At 28.4% G+C, this 19,753-nt stretch overlaps 3 protein-coding genes and 1 long non-coding RNA gene across 9 annotated transcripts in view; 1 reads left to right on the top strand and 3 right to left on the bottom strand.

Annotated features, from left to right (window-relative positions):
• Nucleotides 1–2,020: 2,020 nt before the first annotated feature.
• Nucleotides 2,021–6,079, bottom strand: LOC105433164 (golgin subfamily A member 7). Of its 3 annotated transcripts, none has more exons than XM_089073061.1 (4): nt 5,859–6,079; nt 5,191–5,250; nt 4,759–4,923; nt 2,021–4,657 (listed from the first exon to the last, which is right to left on the bottom strand). In XM_089073061.1, the coding sequence occupies exons 1-4, from the start codon at nt 5,865–5,867 to the stop codon at nt 4,367–4,369; spliced, it is 525 nt and encodes a 174-aa protein (XP_088929187.1). In that variant the 5' UTR covers nt 5,868–6,079; the 3' UTR covers nt 2,021–4,366. The 3 variants fall into 3 exon arrangements, with proteins under 3 accessions (XP_088929187.1, XP_011646630.1, XP_088929183.1); XM_011648328.3 differs by lacking the exon at nt 5,859–6,079 and adding an exon at nt 5,613–5,834; XM_089073057.1 differs by lacking the exon at nt 5,191–5,250 and having other exon boundaries at nt 5,859–6,004.
• A 58-nt stretch (nt 6,080–6,137) lies between these two features.
• Nucleotides 6,138–19,753, top strand: part of LOC148937991 (uncharacterized) — a 35,575-nt gene continuing 21,959 nt past the window's right edge. For 3 of the 4 annotated variants that reach the window (XR_016138416.1, XR_016138417.1, XR_016138414.1), the window contains exon 1: nt 6,139–6,401. This is a non-coding gene — a long non-coding RNA (uncharacterized LOC148937991). Of the gene's footprint in view, nt 6,402–19,753 lie in introns of all 4 variants that reach the window. The other variant, XR_016138418.1, reaches the window with a different exon arrangement.
• LOC112553032 (uncharacterized) lies at nt 7,683–11,320 on the bottom strand. Its single transcript, XM_089073080.1, has 8 exons — nt 11,141–11,320; nt 10,751–10,870; nt 10,519–10,636; nt 9,976–10,237; nt 9,668–9,814; nt 9,465–9,555; nt 8,924–9,060; nt 7,683–8,626 (listed from the first exon to the last, which is right to left on the bottom strand). The coding sequence occupies exons 1-8, from the start codon at nt 11,282–11,284 to the stop codon at nt 8,473–8,475; spliced, it is 1,173 nt and encodes a 390-aa protein (XP_088929206.1). The 5' UTR covers nt 11,285–11,320; the 3' UTR covers nt 7,683–8,472.
• Nucleotides 11,322–19,728, bottom strand: LOC112553034 (uncharacterized). Its single transcript, XM_089073087.1, has 8 exons — nt 15,408–19,728; nt 15,061–15,180; nt 14,833–14,950; nt 14,242–14,503; nt 13,592–13,735; nt 13,353–13,443; nt 12,734–12,870; nt 11,322–12,392 (listed from the first exon to the last, which is right to left on the bottom strand). The coding sequence occupies exons 1-8, from the start codon at nt 15,603–15,605 to the stop codon at nt 12,083–12,085; spliced, it is 1,380 nt and encodes a 459-aa protein (XP_088929213.1). The 5' UTR covers nt 15,606–19,728; the 3' UTR covers nt 11,322–12,082.

Raw genomic sequence — 19,753 nt, 5'->3', positions numbered from 1 at the left:
AAAAACTAATTAAAATTATTTAAAATTGTTAATATATTTTAGTATATTAATAAAAATATATAATATTAATGCTTCTGACTAATCATTGCGGTCATATATTGGTTAAATCACGATGTCATAAACGAGAAAAGACATATTGAGATTTCTTGCGTTCTTGTGCAAAAAATAAAGAGATATTTGGATAGAACAACACTTAAGATTGCTTTAAAACACTCGTAAAAATGGATGGAAACAAGAATAAGCGACAAGGAATTTTATTTCTCAAAAAGATAAACGTAACAAACGTGACGTGCTAACAATGAAATTTTGTATTATATGTCATTTCGTTATTATGTTCTTAATCGTGTAATCTTATACTAAAATAATTTATGAAAAAATGGATAACAATTAAAGTTATCTTTGAATTTTATATGTAAAAACATATTTTTTACTTCTTTTAACAAACCGTGTCAAACTGTGCGTTTTTCTGCCTGAATAGGATTTATTTCACATATCTTTTATTTTTATTGATTGTCAAGAAAGAAAAAGATAATAGTCGTCCATTTTTATAAGTATTTTCATTTTAAATGTTATTTTATTCAAAATTTTTTATTTAAAAATATAAATTTCACTGTGTCATTTCTCGTTTATTATTTGACGTTATAATATGACCGCGACAATCATAGTCAGAAGTCTTAAAAATTAAAAAGTTATAGTAAATAAATAATGGTATATTACATTTCCATTATATTAGTCATATCAAATTTAAATAAAAATATCAATTTATTTTCTAATTAATTTTATATCTATGTATTTATTATACATGTTTACACACACACACACACACACACACACACACACACACACACAAATTTGTCGAAATAAAATATACTATATATAAATTATATAAATCTTCTATAAGTTATAATTTACATTATTGTTTGTGTAACATAAACTAATTATTTTTATATTTTATACGTAAACGCAACTCTGATACATATACATGATACCTGATGACAATCATGAATCAATCGCATTTCATCCTGCGGTAAAAAAATTATAAAGAATATGATGATTTCGAGTGATCGCCCGACTATCGTGGAACCGAAGTCGCGATATTAATACCTGATATCAAAGTACACTTTTGTGCTTTGATATCGGGTATCAATATCCTCGACGAAGCGCTCTTGATAATTATTAATGCACGATGATAACAATTACAACAAATGCAAAGCAACTTGAATGTGACTTCATAACTTCGATGGCGCTTTTCTAACTAATCGCGATGTCGAATCTATCGAAGATGCATCGTTGCGATTCTCGAAGCTTCGAAGCGACGGCGCAGCTAACTTCACAATAATCAAGTCTATTTTTTATCTTTCATTTATATCTTGTATATATATATATATATATATATATATAAATATATATATATATATAAATATATATATATATATATTTATTATATTTATTTATTATATATAAATATAAATATATATATATATATATATATATTTATTATATGATATAATTAAAACAGATGTTTTTTTTATAACAAAGTGAAATAAAATTCAAAATTGTAATAATTTTAATCAATTATTTTGTGACTGGTCATGATTCGAATATTATCGAGGCGCAATATTGCGATTCTCGAACTTTCGAGATGGCTTATTATTTATCTTGCTCTAATCTCTTCATTTTCTGAGAGGCGTTAGTACACTCATTTTTTTTTCGTTAAAATTCCATCCCATCATCTTATAACGTCATCTCGATTAGATGCAGCTTTATTTAACTCCTCTATCGCTCAAATCAAAAAGGGAGAAAAATTGTTAAATGCATTTGATTAATTAATCATCAGTGACCATCATCATTGATCAGTCAAGTCAATAGTTTCTAAAATTTATTATTCGTAGCATTATCTATTATCACTAGAAGCAATGTTTGAGAAAATCTTAACGAGACTTTCAAAATAAAAAGAGCAAAAAAAAAGGAAGAAATATTATCTCGACAGGAATTGAAAATGGATCTTTAAAACGGGATGTATATTTACGCCGTTTTTATTATTAAAACATTTAGAAATTACATTCGCACGATGGTGTCCTTTACAATTACGGATCATCAATCCAATATTGGTCCTACTAAATTAAATTAAATATAACAAACGATTCCTCTTTTCTTTTTTTCTGCCTTTTTTCCTTATAACTTCGTGTGTGTCGACGATTATAATCCGCTATATGTACATTATATGCAAACATGCGCGCGCGCATGCAGTCAGAGCCTAGTACACGTGATATTGCGACGTCCAAAAGAATTGGTTAATGGGAAACTTCCCGCAATTTCTCAGGAGACTGCTTTCCTGTTTTCCTGTTTTGTTGTTTCCTTTCGATATCATCTTTTTCTCTATTTCAACTTCTTCGGAGATGTCCCTCGGTCGTCTCCCTTCGACGATCTCCGGCCCGTACGTTTTTTTTTTTATATTGCGCTATTCATGATGCACTAGAAAATCGTACGCCGAGGCAGTGACACGCTTATTTGGCAAGATCCGTTCTACAGACACGTCGCATTACAACGTCGGGCAGGCTCCGCGCGCATTGTGACCAAGAATGAGAGATCGCTGTTGTACGCGATGCCGCGGCAAGCGCGCATAAATTGAGACTTTCAACTGATAAAGGATTTCGACAAGCTCGAATTTCGTTGCCGGGGACGTGGGATTTTCATGCATCGTTTCTTACATGCAGTCACACTTGAAATCGAGCTAGTAGAAAATAGACCGGTTCGAGGTTCGCGATGCATCTCGGTTAGAACAATCGTAGCCGAAGCCAGAAAAGATGTACTCCTCCTGGCGTTGCGTTTTACGTTTTGTTACAATACTTTAGGCTCTCCAAGCGCGCAGGAGAAAGTAAAAGTAGACATGGTGTTACGTCGTTGTATCGTTTGAGATCATTATTATTTACAACTAATTAACAGAAGTGGAATATGGAAAGTGTCCAGCGTCGCGATATCGAGAACTTGCAGTGGCAATGACGACCAAGAGGTGTCCAGTTTCGATTGAGAGAGCGGACTAAAGCGGCGGCACGAAGTTTTGCGCTGCATCGCAAACGACCTGGCCTATCCTTGATCACAATGCCAATCGATTGGTAATGTAATCTATTTTTATATCACCGCTTTTTACACAATTTCTCTTCCTTCTTTCCTTTTTTAGCCAATCCACGGGTTTCTTTACGGCGCGACAAGTGTTTGTGCCGATAATTTCGATCGAATCTACCGTCTTCGCTATCGAGAGGCATCCACATGCACAATGAACTAAACACTTCACTTGATATACATACGTATGCGAGAGAAGTTTACGCTTTTACGGCGAGGATACATGAACGTAATGGAAGATACATCGCGGAAGATGAGAAGAATTCGAAGAATAATTCGAAAACGAGACTCGCTCGTAATCGAGATTCTCGAGCTCGGCGGAACCTGAACAAAATACGCTAACATCGAATGCCATCTCTTTGCTAGGATAATTCACGCGGACACGCATTTCATTCACATCTCATTAATTAAATGCAGATGATACGATAAAGTCATAAATGAACAGTAAAAAAATATGTAGACCCCATCATATACACGACGAATCAATGTGGCAGCTGACGATAAACCAATTCGCATTGTTTGACAATACATACGAATATGAAGTTACGCTTTTCTTTTACACCCTGATTCGTCATGTATACTTCATATACTTTCGTATGTTATATGTTCTGTGTACGCATATAGAAAACTTGAACTTATAGAAGTGCCACGGCTTCGTTATCTATGCGCTTCAATGCACGCCCTCCCTCAAGAACACAGCAGCTGCCATTTAGGATAAGACACGAACGCGAATGAAAGCGAGACTCTCTTGTCGCGATTAGGCCGACCTTGTATAAGTTTGTTCTGTGTTACATTTAAATTGAGATAAATCTACGACAAAATTTCCACGAATTACAATCGCATCTATTCCCACATATGTATTCCCATTTTCCGCAAGTTTTCACACGCTTATTTTAAATCTATCTATCATCGATCTTTATTTTACATTTATTTTTTAGGACTAAGTACGAGGCACGACCCGACGACAATAGAGTTTCGATTCTTTGCGCACATGTTCGGCAAGATTAATCATGCAAGATACACCTAAGCGATTTGCGGCCCACAAGATGTCATCGTTGACGAAAGACTTTCAAGTCTTGTAAAATTCTTACATCTTGTAAAAGATTCAAACCAGCCGGTACGCCCCGTAATTATGCCGAAAAGCATTCACGAGCGCATGCATATCTGTGATTCTGGCAAGGTAATGTCCAGATTGGTGCGCGGAGGGTCACATGAAGAACTCCCTGGATCGGTTAATATGCAGTCACGACGCAGGTCTATCTAGTACCGAGATCTCTATTAGCCTGAGCCCTCGGGTCGTTGGATCCGTCAGCAGAAGGCCGCGCGGCTTATACACTCGATCGTTTTGCTCGCTGACGAACTTGGCGACCTTGCGCAGACACTTTTCGTAGTGCGTTTCGGTACATATACTTATCAGATAACCTGTGAGACAGTATAGGCAGCTCTCGCAGTATGTGGAACAACTGGCACGCTCCGCCTCGGCAAAATAATTATTCAACTGATTGATCGTATATTCGAACAACTGTCGGTCTAGCTAAATCAGAAAAAGTACATTGTGATATTTTTCATCACTTGACTTTCGGAAAGCAGTCTGATTTGCAATACAGATTAGAATTTCTCGACTGTGATACTTACTCTACTTTCCAGTTCTGTGGGAAACCGTGTTTGGAACTTGACCATAGTACCTTCACTGTAGTCACGCTGTATAAAAACTTTCTGACAATTCTGAGGAGGCCCTCCACCTGCCTGCCCTCGTCCCGCGGACATGTCTTCCAGCGGTGTGAGGGCAGCATGATTACCCTGAAAAGATATGGCAATGCCATCTATATTATGATATCAAATCTTATCCCATATTCTTTATATCAATATAATCTACAACTTGATTTCTCCTGGATACACACACATACACATATATATACATATATATATATATATATGATATAAGATTTCATATTAACAAATTAATATTATAAAATTTATAATATTATAAAATGTTATCAGTATCAACATGATATATTATTGTTGATACTGATAATATTAATATCAGACTTTTGTACAATAACGTACTTTTGTTTCGTGAACAATCTCTTCAGGCAGTACGCATAATGACTTCTTCGAACTTGAGCTCTATAAAATAAAACGTAACGTCGCATAACCACCTTTGAATCTATAAAGTTCCAAGTTCACCTGTTTTTTTTTTTTTTTCAAACAATATATTTCCACGTTAACTCGCGCCGATAAGTATCGCCGTTGATATTGGAAACAGCTATATTTGCCATTAGCATCAACTTGCAATACGTTGACATACTTTCTTGTTATTATTGATCCCTTTGAATCTACATTCCCAGATTCTTTAAACCTGTCGCGCACGGAATGAGACTCAATATCGACGTTTCGATCCCCGATCTACCTCGCAAGAGCTCCCATTCCCTTCGGATATCTCTCTTGTATACTTGGAGCTAACCACAAAAACCGCACTCAGCTCTCACCTCGGAAATCGCGAGAACGGACAGCCGCATCCTCGTTACGTTTTGCAGTCACTGTTGCATTTCGTCTCGAAGATCGAGATACAAAAGACAGATTTTCGAAAGATCACGAGAGGCGATTAGGCGAAACGTCTCTTGCGATCGAGGGGATGACAGTCAGGAAGAAACATTCCGAACGAGAGAGAGAGAGAGAGAGAGAGAGAGAGAGAGAGAGAAACAGAGTGGAGGAAAGACAGAGAGAAAACTTACCAGTGGCATTTTGAGCTTCGTCTTGCCGGTTGATTGCCGTACGTTCTCAACGAAAGCCGAGCTCGACCCTTGCCGTCGTGCTCGCGGTTTGCCGTGCTCTCGCGAACGCGGATCGCCGCGACGAGGACTCGCAGGATCGGCCGAGGGACCGCTGTCGCCCGTACGCACACACGAACGGACCCACGACTCGCGGCCGCCATGAACGATGCGCGCGCATGCGCGACCAGCGCGACTCAATCTTTTCTCCCCTCGATCGCTTTTGCTCCACGTTTCTTCCCCCGCGCTTTTTACACATTTCAGAGTTTCAACGCGAAGCAAACGCACGTTCGGGATGCGGAGTCGCGATGAAGAAAAAGAAGATTGAAAGATATCGAGAAATAACAGAACTCTGAATAAAATACTGTTTGTTTTGAAATTCATCTCTTTTTATGCGTTATTTAGCGCATTTTTCTCGCATATTTTTTGCATTTAAGGTAAACGTGTCATTTGGAGAAAGGGAAGAGAAGAAGAAAAAAATGAACTGAGAGAAGATTGCAGAGAGACGTGAGTTTTTCTTTTTATTTTATATTTGCGTTTTCTTGCTATGTGAGAAAGGGCTATTACAATCATGAATCACTATAATGCACCCCGATAAAAAATTTTTTATATAAAGAAATATATAAATATCCGTATAGAAATTTCTTAAAATCTTCTCAGCTACAGCATAGATTCAAATCAGGAATGTTCAAATAGGTCTGTCATACTGCGATTCTAATTAGAAAATCTATTTTCATTCAAATATAAATTTTCTGTTTAGAATCGAATCAGAAACATTGTAGAAGATCGCGTTTCTTTTTTCTTAAAGTTTAAGATTAAACTTTTTATTTGATTCATTTCGATTTTCCTAAAAAATCATGGATTATAAAGAGAAAATTGCTCATATATAACTACATATATCTATTTATGATGAAAAATATATGTATATGATTATATACAGAATGGGGAAGTAACGCGTTATTTGTAACGTCGTTACCGTCATAATTATTTTTTTTTCGTAACGGATTAGATTTTTTGGTAACGGCGTTACTCTTTTTTTTAGTATTGTAACAGTAACGTAGTTACATTTTTTTCATTTAATCGGTAACAGTTCATCGTTACTTTTATCGTTATTTTGAGTATATTTATGACATATTTTTATATATTCGATGTTCAGTCTTCGATCGATAGTCTGTTGTATTTAAAAAGAATAGCAGTCATTTTAAGAATAGTTTTAAGAATAGTTAGTCATAAACCAATCACAAGAATCACAGATTTTTATAAAAGCCTTTTAAAAATTTGTAAATAGAGAATTAACCATAAAAAAATGTAAATTTGCAGTGTTTATGAATTTAATGAAAACCACATCTTTTATATTTGCATTTTGAGTATTTTAAAATCTCCTTAAATTTTTTGTAGCAAATTTTTATTCTTGCAAATTTTAGAAAGTTTTATTGTTTTTACACTGATTAATGAAAAATATAAAAATAATTAATTTTTTTATTTAATCTGATCTCGTTTTAGTAAAAATAGTTTTAAAAAAGTAACGGAGAAAGTAACTTATCGTTCTTTTTTTAAGTAACGATAATGATAATGAGTTACTATTCAGAATCAGTAACTAGTAACAATAACTAATTATATTTTTCTTATTTGATAACGAAGAACGGCAATGAGTTATTTTTTAAAAGTAACTCCTTATCAAAAGTAATTTTTCCTACTCTAATTATATAATTCTTTTTCATATCTTCAAACTTAATTTTTTATAAAAGAAATAATACGGAAATTATTTTTTTAAATTATTTTTTATTATTATTATATTATTTATTATTATTATATCTTTTCATTATTATTTTATTGATATCAAACAAAAATTTTATAAAGCAAAGAAACTAATATGAACATATATTTTGCATATAATTATATATTTTATATATATTTACATATATTCTTCCATAAAAAATTTTTTACCGGAATGTTTTAAATACATCATATTTGATAAAAGTGCTTTTGAATTTTGCAACTAATAATATGAATATTTTATTTAATTAGCATATAAAAGTTAATTAATATATGAAAGCATTATTAGCATTAACCTTATTCAAAAACTAAAAAAGAATTATATAAATAAACAAGTGAATACAACAACGATGAAAAGTTTATTTATACATAGTCTTGTATAAAATAACAGATATTTTAAATAAATTTATTATTATAAAAATTACTATAAAAATTATTACAATTATTATAAAAATTCTGCGCGGAAATAATAATTAATTGAACAAAGATATAAATTAAAGTCATAATGTACATTTAAAAATTATATAATAATTCAAATAATAAACTTCTACTCAAATAATAAACTGCATTATTGCATTATTGAATAAACAAAGGCGTACATTTTTCTTATTATTTTTTATTGATAATGAGATAAAATGAAAACATATTGCTGATGAACTAACGGAAAAATTGATAGTCACTTATCTTTAAGTGATAAAAACGCTGTGAAATAAGACATACCCATTCGTACTACCTTAAATTGTAAACATATATGTTTTTTGTATATATTGTTATAATGTAGAAAGCCAGTAGTAAATTAAACTTAAAATTTTGCAATACTTACCGTCGCATAAGTTGCAATGGATAATGGAACAATATTGCCTGCCTTTAATCCACACGGTATATTACTTCTATAAAGAGTTATAAGTAGTAGAGATTTTAATCTAGGTGAAAAATTGTACCACTTTGCTGCATATCTGCAAGCATAAAATTATGTATAAAGTGGAAAATTAGATCTAGCTGCATGCGTGATCCATATGTATATGAGAAAACTTGTCGTAAAATAACTTGCAAGCATTAATTAAATGTTTAATAATTTCTAATTAATTACTTTTTGAAATTGCGTTTAAAAGTACTTTGTTACAATTATTTTAGATTAAATGGATTAAGTAGCGCGTTTAACAGATTTCTTATAGCAAATAGTCTATAGCATAAAATTTGTTGTAATTGAAACTTTATGCTCGCAATGTATTAGAATAAAAAATTTTTATTACGCTCGATAAAATACATTCTGACTTTCATCCATTAATCTCTGACCAGAGTAACACACGATCATCAATGTCATCAATGCTCCCATGATTATGAACATAAATCTTGCAGTTTCTTCCAATTGATTCAACACATAGACGATCTGCAACATATCAGAAATAACATAATTTTATTTAGAACATAATTATATCTTTATATGAAAAATACGAATTCTATTTTACTACTGTAAAAATTGATAAAATTTTATATATTTAAAATTATTATAGCTTAGCTAAGTATTTATTGGCATTGTAAAAATGATTTAAATTTAAATTAAAACGCATTCTCATTGTTACATTATTATCTAATTATAGAAATTAAATTTTTTTATTTATTACTTTCAACTTGGTTAGATCAATATATTAAAATAATCAATACATTAATAAAATAAAATAAAATAAAATAAAATAAAAATAAATTAATTAAAATAAGAATAAAGAATAGAATGAGGAATTAAAGGAAAAGGACAAATGGCGAATCTTATGTATATAATTATTATATTCTTACTCGAATTCCAATTAGACTTAAAGTTGCAATAACCAATATTAGCAAAACTAATGATAGCTCTTGATAAGAGGATTCCAATATGTTAACAAATCTATGAAATCGAAATAACATTAATTAACTGGCTTCAAAAAATATAGGAATATTATTAATATTGTGCATTTGTATAAAGAGATTAATTAATAAGTAGTTGGATAAAAGCTCACTCTATAGCAAGTTGATGTTTTTTTAGACATGTTATATATTCACGATATATCATTTCCTCACTCGACAGATTAAGTTCCGTAGTGAGATATCTATATTCATTTTCATTATTGTTATCTATTTTCGAAATTATATTTTCAACTTGCTTACTATAAAATTAATAAATTTTATTTTTAGGAGAGAGTCATATAGAATGTATATATTATATTTACGATGTTTAATTAACATCTTATAATAATAACATTATTATTGTTTAATTATTATTATACATGCATTAAATGCATGGAAATGATTTTGTTGTGACACCTACCTGACAACCGCAAATAAACTGCATGCATGTGCAGTGCATGTGATATGCATCGCATCAACACTCACCATGATACTTATACCCACCACGCATATGGCTGTAGTATAACAAAAAATTAATAGAAAGTACTCATCTTTATTTACTCTGAATTCAACCTCAATCGCGAGGAATCGTGGTCTTGATTCGTTAACGGGCATTATTACGTCTAGAAATGCTGGTGTTAATGGTATCACTATAAATCCTGACATCATGACATACATTAGCACTGTAATATCACAAAATAATTATGTTATTTCTTTAATAATGTAAATTAATGGAATGCCTTATACTTATAGGTATCGAATTTATTTATAAGAAATCCACTATTATTGAAAATTTTATTCGACAATTTTTTGTCTTTTACAGCATAGTAATTTTCAATGTTAAATATATTTGAACAAATTAATTTCATTCTTATTAACAATAAGCTACGAAACTTATTATTAATGCAATTAATAATGTAATATGCGTTTATAAAGATATTATTGTGATGAGGACAATACTCACTCGCATAATATTTCGTAAACTTTCGCGACAGCGTAGAATAATCTTTTAAAATTCGCACTTCGACGTCATTCGTAAACATATTCCAATGTTCATCAATAGTTTGATATAATCGTCGTATCTGACGATCAACAATAAATGCGAAAACAAAATTAAATATATTAAATGTGAAATTGTTTTATAAAGATAACCGTAATTAAAAAAAAAGACTCACTATTATTTTTGAAAAATGTACCTTATCACGATTCCAAAATTCATTTATTATTCTCACAAGGAAAGAGGCGGATAGAACCATTTGGTACAAACCTTCAAAAATTGTTTGCGTATTATCCCAGTGATCATACAATAGTAATATCTGCATATAATCTTGCGTTATCACTTGTAAAATAAAGATTCTAAATACATATATTAATGTAATTGTTATACAATTAATTACGTGCAGAATAAACTAACATATTTTCATTTTTAATTTTTAATTGTTGAGTACACTTTCGAAATATATAATCTATTTCAGATGCTCGATCTGACACAAGCACAATGTTATAACTTATCATATAATAACAATTGTTAATACAATAGAGACAATAAAAATGCTAATCACGGATTTTTTTTTGTCGATGAATACCTCGAACGGACAGTAACTTATTTCGAGTAAAAAACAGAAAGTCCATAACAAATTTCTCGTCAGTCTATTTTGAAATGGCCAAAGACCTATATTCGATAAAAATATTCGATTGACGTTGTACTCTCGCAAAAAATTTTCTAACATGATTATTCCTTTCTCCCTGCCAAAAGATTGCAACGTAATAACACATGTCGCATATGTTATCGATTCTTTAACAGGTGCAGCTCATCAAAATGCAAAATACAAAATTATAGGATGTCAAGCAGCAGACTGTCAGTAGTAATTTATTATTTTCCGAACATGTCTGCCTATCAATTTCAAAGTATTATGTTTTCATTTCGAGAATTGTTATAGGATGTTTTAAAATACAAAATAGCAAAGCGTGATATAGTAGAAAATTAACGGCGACAATAAGAACAGTGTAATGTGCTAATCTTTTTGTTAATTTTACCGATAGATGCTTTCTTTATTGATTTTCTTGCTAGAATATATAGAATAAGTATATTTATAAAATTAATAAATAAAAACAAAGTAAAATAATATGAGGAAAAAAAAGAAGAATTGTGATAAAATGTAAATAAAAGGATATTGATTTTAAATATTTCTAAAACTAATAAAAAAAAGATATTTTATAAAACTACAATAATGTGTGAAATATTTTATATTTTTAAAATTTACGGCACAATTTATTTTTTATTTGTGTATATAATTTGTGTATATAATTATATCGTATTATGTGTGCATAACATAATTAAAGCATGAACGTATATAATAAAATGTCTAGTTTTAGGTAAAAATTGTATAAAAAAAAGTTTAAAATGATTGAGTGAATAAAGCCATAATTGCGTTACTTAGTAATATCATAAGTTTCTCTACTACAATTTATTAATAATGGAATTAAATGCACATATATTGATGAAATATTAATTAAATACTCAATTATCAGTCTTGTAATGATAAGAACGCCGTGAAGTAAGACATGGCCGTTCGTAATACCTTTAACCAAATAAAAAATATGAAATATATTTGATATACAATGCTATATATATATACACATAATGCTGTTATAAAATTAAGTAAAATAAATAACAAATAAATTTGTAACCTCATCGCACTTACCGTTGCATAGGTTGCTATGGATAATGGAATCATATTACCTGCCTTCAATCCGCAAGGTGTATTAGTTTTATAAAGCATTATGATTAATAGAGATTTTAATCTAGGCGAGAAGTTGTACCATTCTGCCGCGTATCTACAAATATAAATATAATTATTCCTTAATTTATAACTTTAATTATACTTTTGAGAAAAATTATATATCTAGAGAGAATGTAAAATATAATTTTTTGCAACGCGAAATTAATATAAATAATGCAATGGAAAACTATATAAGATAATTTATTATAATAATTGTGGTAATTGTTAAAATGTTAACATATTAATTATATTTTTTAAATTATGTTTTATTGAAAAAATCTTATATCGAAATAAATCTATGAAATCATATGCGTCCCTATAGTATAATTATCATTATTATTCCATTTCAAGAAAATCTTTATGCACTAATATGTATGTAAGATATGAAATAATTACGCTCGATAAAATATATTTTGACTTTCATCCATTAATTTCTGACCGGAGTAACATATAATCATTAGAGTCACAAACGAACCCGTCAAGATAAATAGGGATCTTGTCAATTCACTCAGTTGATCTAATACATTGACAATCTATAACCGAAAAATATAACCTAATTATCTAGAAAATAATTTTGTTTAAGATGAAACATGTTAATTTTCAACGCATATAAAAATTATTATATGTTATGTGTATATATAATTTATGTGTGTATATATATATATATATATATATATATATATAATTACATTAAAATTATATATTAAAAATAATTTTAAAAAATAATTAATCTCTTTTATTAACATCAGAGGAATTATATAGTCAATACATACATTCTCCTTACACAAATCAGATATTCTTTATATTAGATTTACCAGATTTTTACTGTTACATCAAGTATTAAAAAATCAGAAGATCAAAAAGAAAGCAAGGATAGGTAAACTATTTTGATTTCAATAAATAAAGGAAATATAAAAATCTGGTTTTATTACAATTTTTATTATATTGTACGATTTTACATTTATATTATCTATTAATGAGATGTCTTATACGCATAGCCATTGAAAATACTTACACGAATTCCAATCAAACTTATAGTTCCAATAACCAATATTAACATAACTAATGAAATCCCTTGATATGATGAATCTAATACATCAACAAATCTATGAAACAGAAATAATATGAACAAAGTTAATTTCTAAGAAAAGAAAGATAGAAACAATAATATTATATTAATTATTAGATTATAATTATATAAACATGAAGAAACATGAGAAACAATTAAAAAATTATTTGAAAAAAGCTGCTTACTCTATCGCAAGCTGATGTTTTTTTAAACATATTATGTATTCCTGATATATCTTTTTCTCATTTGACGAGTCAAGATCTATGCAACATTTATGTTCACTTATTTCGCTGTTATTTGTTTTCGGAATTATGTTTTCAACTTGCTTACTGCGAAATGTGAATTTTACATCACCTTATAAGAACCAAAAGATATACAGGGTGTTCCAAATTTAAATGTCAAGAGTGTGGATAAAAATATCGATAAAAAGGATATCGATAAAAAAAGAAAAAAAAATTCTTTAGAGATTTGCTTATTTTTGTTTCGTTTTGGACAAAATCGCAAAAAAAAAACAAAGTAGTGTAGTTTTTATTTTTAAACTGATTTATTCATTCACAGTGATTTATTTACGTTGTCACTTCCTTAATGTAAATATTGGCTTTTTGCAACAATGTAAGCATCTAGCACTGACAGCTTGTATTGCAGCCAGACATTGTTTTGATGATATTTGGCTACTCCCGAAGTTTTGATATTTAAACTCGAGACACTCTGTATACTATCTTAAACTTATAGAAAAAATATATAACTATCTTAATCTATAACAATAATAATAACATTATTATGTGATTATTATACACAAAAGTTGAAATTATTATCGCATTTGCGATATATTTACCTGATAGCAGCAAAAAGACTACAAGCATGAGCGGTACACGCGATGTGCATTGCATCAATGGCCATTGTAACGTTTGTACCCACTACGATTATTGTAGTAGTGTAGAAAAAAATTGGTAGAAAATATTCATCTTTATCCACTCTAAATTCGACTACAAGCGCAAAAAATCGCGGACGTGACTCATTTAGAGGAACTATAATATCTAAGATCATGGGTGTTAATGGTATTGTTATAAATATCGACATCATGATATACATTAACACTGCAATATTATCAGAAAAAGAATTAATGTTATTTTCTTAATAATATTAAAACTTATAAAGTATTCTAAAATCATCATTACATTTTCGAATTGTTTGTGATAAATTCATCTTTATAATAAAAAAGTTATTTTAATCATAATAATAAAAAAGTTATTTTTATATTATTCTTTCTTTATTTTTAAATAATAAGTATCTGCATTTTCTCAGTCTTGATTTATCAGAATATAGATTTTAATTAATTACATTCCATTTCCATTCCAAATATAGAATAATTCCATTACTACAAATAATACTGTAAAAAAGGTAATATATAGCAAAATATACTTACTCGAATAATACTTTGTAAATTTTCGCGATAGCATAGAATAATCTTTCAAAATTCGAATTTCTATATCATTGGTAAATATATCCCAATGCTCATCAATTGTTTTATATAATTGCCGAAACTGATGACAAAATTTGAAAATGATTCAACATGTAATAACTGAAATATTTTTTTCCGAGGTAAACATAATTTAAAAAAATAAAATAACACATGGTAATTCCAAAAACGTACTTTGTCGTAATTCCAAAATTCATTCACCTGTCTTACAATGAATGAAGCTGAGACGACAATTTGATAACACCCTTCAAAAATCATTTGCCCATCGTTCCAATGATCGTACAATAATAATATCTGTATGTAATATTGGATTAATATCCCTCCCCCCAATATATAAAATATATTACATATTTCTGTTCTATTAGTTAATAATTATATATTATCAAGCACTCAAGTACTACTTTAGCGTGCAACAACAAAATTATAATGTATATATGTTAAACGATAAGAAATAGTAAAATGAAAATTTATAAACATTTCTTAATTATAATTTGTGAAACTGAAATGTGTCGATGCAATACCTCGAACGGACAGTAACTTATTTCAAGCAGGAAACATAAAGTCCGTAACGAATTTCTCACGAGCTTATTTTGAAACGGCCAACAACCTATGATCGATAGAAATACCCGATTGATGTTATATTCTCTCAGAAAATTTGATAGCATTTTTATTCGTCTGAATTCTTCGTAGAGAATTCGCAATATAATGATGCCATACATACTATCGATTCTTTAGTGCTTACAAATTGCGGTATAAAATATAAAATCATAGGATGTCAAGAATCGTCTATGTCATCCTATTATTTCGTCGCAGTACGAGTGTATCTAGCTATCGAGAGAAAATTTTTCCAAGTTCAAAATACTTCATCTGACATTTTTGCAGAGTGACATATTGTGTAACGATGTTGCATGATCAAAAATAAAAAGTTAAAAGTAACACAATAGTAACAATGGAAACATGTACTAGTAATAATTAGTTTTAAAGTTTTCGAACGAAGTTGATTCTGGACATATCAAAAATTAGATCAAATAATATGATAAAGTAAAAGTCCGTATTAATTTCAAGAAGTGACAATTTGTAAGGAACTAAAAAGATGAATTGTAAAAATTTTTAGAATTAATAAAGAGATATATGTATATGTATGACTCAATAGCAATTAAATTAAAATTATAATGATATGTTTCAAGATGTTTTAAGAATATTTATATTTTTAGCAGATAAAATTAATATTTTATTTAACTACTCGATACAATATGAATCATATCAACATTATACATCAATAATACAAATATTTATTGGTACATGATTGCTAACTTTCTATAAAACACATAATGTATATAATGTAAATAAGTTTTTAAATTTAAAATTATAAGAAAAGAATTGAATAATTAAACATATAATTTTAATGTGAGATAAATAACATAAAAAATCTTTTAATTATAATTGACTAACATTGATATTAAGTATACTAATAAATAACTAAGAAAATTTAAATAATCACTCTTGGAGAGATAAAAACGCTGTAAAATAGGACATGGCCATTTTTATTACCTTAAAGCGATCAAATATGTAAATCATTTTATAGGCAAATATAACATTATTATTACGAAAAATAATTGACTTTATGCAATTTTGTGTTTTACTTACCGACGCGTAAGTAGCGATGGATAATGGAATCATATTACCTGCCTTTAATCCGCATGGCACATTACTTCTGTAAAGAGTTATTATCATTAAAGATTTTAATCTAGGTGAGAAATTGTACCATTCGGCCGCATATCTGTAAATATATAATTCTTAATTTTTATTATCTCTTTAAGGATAGTTATATGTTTAGTAAATAAAAAAATGAAGTTTATCATATTGTGGCATGCACGAGATAATTAAAAAATAATTTGCAAAATTTTAAGTAATTAAATTATTAATAATTTCTGATTTAGTTGCATTTTATAACATTAAAGATAACTTAAATGAAATTTTTCTGATGTTTTACGTTTAAGAAATTTTACACATAACAAAATATGCTTTTGCACTAAAATAATTTTTCATGTGCCAATATATATAGTTAGATATAAAATAACTATTTTACGCTCGATAAAATATATCCTGACTTTCGTCCATTATTCTCTGACCAGAATAGGATATAATCGTCAAAGTTAGCAATATTCCTATAAGTATAAATATTAATTTTATCGCTTCCTGCAATTGATCTAATACATAAATGATCTATAACAAATTAAAAATATTATATAGTTATACAAAATGTTATTATCAATCATTAAAGTCATTAATATTCCAAAAGTTATAAATACAAATTTTAGAGATTCTTGTAACTAATGTAGTATAGAATACATAGAAAGTAATATATAATCATACATAATATAATACAGATATATAAACTATACATAATATAATACAGATTACATAGAAAGTATCATATTGGAAATGTAATTTAGTTGTTTCTTAGTTGACATAAAAAAATATTAATCTTAAAATGAAAATTATATATTTTATAATTTTTGTAAATTAATTATATATGTACATACATATATTCTTCCTATTACAGAAACATCTTAGATTACTATTTAATGCGTACCCGAATTCCTATTAAACTTAAAGCTCCGATAATTAATAATAATATAAGTAATGAAAACCCTTGATATGAAGACTCTAATACATTTACAAATCTATGGAATAGAAATAATGTTTACAAATTATATTTTTACATATAAGCAACAATATTATATTATATCTATTTTATACAAAAGTAGTTAAAAATTAATTGAGAAATGCTGCTTACTCTATAGCAAGCTGATGTTTCTTTAAACATACTATATATTCACGATATACTATTTCCTCGCTTAACGAATCAAATTCCGTATTTATGTAATGCTTCGGTTTGCTGATGTTTTTGCTGTTATCCGCTTTTAAAAACATATTTTCAAGTTGCTTACTGCAAATCATGAATTTTATGATATGTTATAAGAGCTAAATAAATTTTATGTAATATATAATATATAATGTATAATATATTATACATTTATACAAAATAAAAATGAAATGAAGGTTTTAAAATAAATATAATATTATTATTATATTTATATATTCTATTTGTGTATTAAAATTATCATTGTATCATGTGCTTACCTGACAGCCGCAAATAAACTGCATGCGTGAATAGTGCACATAACGTGCATTGCATCAACACCCACCATGATATTTATACCCACCATCATTGTAACGGTGGTATAACAATAAATTAGTACAAAATTCTCATTTTTATCCATTCTGAATTCAACTTCAACTACGAAAAATCGCGAACGTGATTCGTTAAGAGGCATTACAATATCTAGGAGCGGCGGTGCTAATGGTATAGTCATACATATCAAACACATGAGATATACTATTGCTGTAATAGTATGAGAATTATATTATATTATATTATTTCTATCGTAATATAAATTTATAGATTATTTTAAAATTATAGCATTCGATTCGTCTATTTTTCATTAATAAAAATTATTAAATTTCAATTTTCTTTCATAATATAATAAATTGAATATAAAAAGGATAATGTATAACTTAATCTCGACTTACAAGTTTATAAAATTTTTTATTATATTACTCACTCGAGTAATATTTTGTAAATTTTCGCGACAGCGAAGAATAGTCTTTCAAAATTTGAATTTCTATATCATTAGTAAATATATCCCAATGCTCATCAATTGTTTTATACAGATGTCGAAGCTGATAAATTTGAAAATGATTCAATGTGCAGCAACACCTAAAATTTTTTTTCCGAAGTAAACATAATTTAAAAAAATATAATAACATATTTTAATTTCGTACTTTGTCGTAATTCCAAAATTGATTTGCCTGTCTTAAAATGAATGAAGTCATGATAGCAATTTGATAACCAGCTTCAAAAATCATTTGTGCATCGTTCCAATGATCATATAATAATAATACCTATATGTAACATTAAATTAAAATATAAAGTATGTTACACATTTTTGTTTTATTAGTTAACAATTGTTAGATTAAACACTCAAGTGTTACTTTAGCATATATATATATATATATATAAAATGACAAGTAACAGTGGAATGAAAATTTATAAACACTTGTCAAACATAATTTATAAAACTACAATTTATCAATGCAATACCTCGAACGGACAGTAACTTATTTCAAGCAGAAAACATAAAGTCCGTAACGAATTTCTCACGAGCTTATTTTGAAACGGCCAACAACCTGTGATCGACAGAAATACTCGATTGATGTTATATTCTCTCAAAAAATTTGATAGCATTTTTATTCGTCTTAATTCTTCGTAGAGAAACCGCAATATAATGATGCCATTCATACTATCGATTCTTTAATGGTTACAAATTGCGGTATAAAATATATAGGATAGAATAATCATAGGATGTCAAGAACCATCTATGTCATCCTATTATTTCGTCGTAGTACGAGTGTATCTAACTATCAAGAGTAAATTATTAATTTTTTCAAGTTCAAAGTATTTTATCTGACATTTTTGCGAGTGACATATTGTATGTAACGATGTTGCATGATCAAATAAAGTATGATAAAATAAAAGTCCTAATCGTACTAATCTCAAGAAGAAACAATTTGCAAGAAAAGATAAATTGTAAAAATTTTTAGAATTAATAAAAAGATATATGTATATGACTTAATAATAGTTAAATTAAAATTATAATGATATGTTTCAAGATATTTTCAGAATATTTATATTTTTAGCAGATAAAATTCATATTTTATTTAATTACTTAGTACAATATAAATTATACAACATTATACATAAATAATACAAATATTTATTGAACATTATACATAAATAATA

Source organism: Pogonomyrmex barbatus, unplaced genomic scaffold (assembly GCF_055798465.1).
Source record: "Pogonomyrmex barbatus isolate J1 unplaced genomic scaffold, ASM5579846v1 scaffold1, whole genome shotgun sequence".
Lineage (NCBI taxonomy): Eukaryota > Metazoa > Arthropoda > Insecta > Hymenoptera > Formicidae > Pogonomyrmex > Pogonomyrmex barbatus.
Note: the sequence above shows the minus strand (reverse complement) of the source record. Positions and strands in the feature narration are given on the sequence as shown.

Excerpts from the sequence above, each read along its gene's own strand:
- LOC112553034 (XM_089073087.1), bottom strand. The coding sequence starts at position 15,605 with ATGTATGGCATCATTATATTGCGAATTCTCTACGAAGAATTCAGACGA. Across the intron at positions 14,951-15,060 it reads AATTTTGGAATTACGACAAA|TTTCGGCAATTATATAAAAC; the intron begins GTACGTTTTTGG and ends TTTTGTCATCAG. Across the intron at positions 13,736-14,241 it reads AGTCTTTTTGCTGCTATCAG|TAAGCAAGTTGAAAACATAA; the intron begins GTAAATATATCG and ends CACATTTCGCAG.
- LOC105433164 (XM_011648328.3), bottom strand. The coding sequence starts at position 5,642 with ATGCGGCTGTCCGTTCTCGCGATTTCCGAG. Across the intron at positions 5,251-5,612 it reads CCGTTCTCGCGATTTCCGAG|AGCTCAAGTTCGAAGAAGTC; the intron begins GTGAGAGCTGAG and ends TTTATTTTATAG. Across the intron at positions 4,658-4,758 it reads CCACAGAACTGGAAAGTAGA|CTAGACCGACAGTTGTTCGA; the intron begins GTAAGTATCACA and ends TTTCTGATTTAG.
- LOC112553032 (XM_089073080.1), bottom strand. The coding sequence starts at position 11,284 with ATGTTAGAAAATTTTTTGCGAGAGTACAACGTCAATCGAATATTTTTA. Across the intron at positions 10,238-10,518 it reads GTTTACGAAATATTATGCGA|TGCTAATGTATGTCATGATG; the intron begins GTGAGTATTGTC and ends GTGATATTACAG. Across the intron at positions 8,627-8,923 it reads CAGAATGTATTTTATCGAGC|ATATGCAGCAAAGTGGTACA; the intron begins GTAATAAAAATT and ends TTATGCTTGCAG.